General features: G+C 60.4%; 1 protein-coding gene across 1 annotated transcript in view; it reads right to left on the bottom strand.

The window, feature by feature from the left end:
• Positions 1-1,383: 1,383 nt before the first annotated feature.
• The window catches only part of KCNK3 (potassium channel, subfamily K, member 3), a 54,857-nt gene continuing 54,714 nt past the window's right edge, over positions 1,384-1,526 (bottom strand). Inside the window, exon 5 of the mRNA XM_010840691.1 lies at positions 1,384-1,526. This exon is cut by the window's right edge and continues 28 nt beyond it. Coding sequence (XP_010838993.1) covers positions 1,437-1,526 — 90 coding nt within the window. The 3' untranslated portion in view covers positions 1,384-1,436.

Here is a 1,526-nt window from a genome sequence, read left to right as displayed (position 1 = left end):
CACTCTGCTGGATTGCCAGACTCCTAGAGCCCAGCTCCTGGCCTTTCTTTTGTGAGTCTCAGCTTTGCTTACCTGGCCCTAAGGATTCCCCTCTTTATGAGGAAGAAGTTCAGAGACTGCGTGGGGGGTGGGGGTGGGGGTGAGCATCCTGGCCTGTGTCAGCAGCCCACTAAGAGCCCTGCCTCGTGGTCAAGTGGAGGATCAGCTGAGCCCATCACAGGCTCAGTCCTGAGCTCTGGTCCTGGTCTAAGGCCCAGCTGCCCACCCAACACCGGAGTGTGCAGGCCAGGAACTTTGCTTGCAAAGAGCAGGCAGAGGAGTCAAAAGGCAAGAGCACTGGGGACAAACAGCCTGTGTTCTTGCTCCCCTTTGCCTTTTCTTACCCGTGTCACCTTGGGCAAGTCACGTCACACGTCTGGGTTTCAGTGCCATCTGTAAAATCGGGGTGAGAACTCCTGCCCTGGTGACTGGGGGGGGAGGGCAGGGGGGAGGTTGAGAATCGAAGGAATCGGTAGAGAGGACAGGGTTTTCCAACTCACTCCACAGATCTAAGAGTCAGTGATTAGTAGCAGCAGCCAGGGACCACAAGGAGGAAGTTTTCTGTCTGATTCCAAGGGTGGTGTCTGATCTGGAAGGCTGGGTCTGCCTGCGAGGATGTACCTGCGGGCCAGTTAGCTCTCATCTACCAGGGGGACCATCCAGCAGACTGTGGGCCCCCTACCTGCCCCTTCCCTTCTCCACCCCTCCTGCAGCCTGCCTGCCCCTGCTTCCATCTGCCTGCCCTCTGGGGACTAGCTTTAGGGACTGCTGGGTTTCCATTTCCTCCAAAACTGCAAAGCCATGCAAAACAACACCAAAGGGAGTGGGAGACTGGGCGACACAGCTGGGGATGAGTAAGGGGAGTGGGACTGAGTGGGGGTGACCTCGACAAAGACACCCTGACTTCTGGAGCCAAGGGAAGGTAGGAGACCTGGAAGGACAGACGTATAAATAGAGATGCACACTTACACGGAACACTAATTTCCCTCCGGAAGGAGGAGGGGGAGGCGTTGGGGGCTCTGGATACCAGCAGGGGCCTCTGCGAACTGGCGAGCTCCTTATTTTTCCAAAGGGATGGGAGGCTCCCAGCTTCTGCCTTCCCTCCTCCACTCCCCTCCCCCCCAAGTTTCACATTTCTCGGAATTTGCAGGGCGCAGATGGGGACTCCGGGGTTCCGCAGAGCCCCAGCTCCTGCCGGCTGGTGCAAGCAGGCACAGTCGGAGATGGGGGGCAGGGGGAGGGTGGTGAGGGGTGTAGGGGCGCCCCCACGAGGCCGAAGGCGGCTGGGGCGGTCCCTTCGCAGACCCCTGCTGCTCCTGGGGCAGAAGCCCCCTTCCCCCGCACCCTGCCCCACCCCGCCAGTGCTCCTAGGTGCTCCAGGCCCCGGAGGGGGGCGTTCACACGGAGCTCCTGCGCTTCATGAGGCTGCGGAAAGTGGACAGGCTGTGTAGGCCCGTAGACACGGAGCTGATGGCGGAGCGCTGCGC

This window comes from Bison bison, unplaced genomic scaffold (genome assembly GCF_000754665.1).
Source record: "Bison bison bison isolate TAMUID 2011002044 unplaced genomic scaffold, Bison_UMD1.0 scf7180017864145, whole genome shotgun sequence".
Classification (NCBI taxonomy): Eukaryota; Metazoa; Chordata; class Mammalia; order Artiodactyla; family Bovidae; genus Bison; species Bison bison.
The sequence above is the reverse complement of the archived record's forward strand: the minus strand, read 5'-3'. Positions and strand labels throughout refer to the sequence as shown.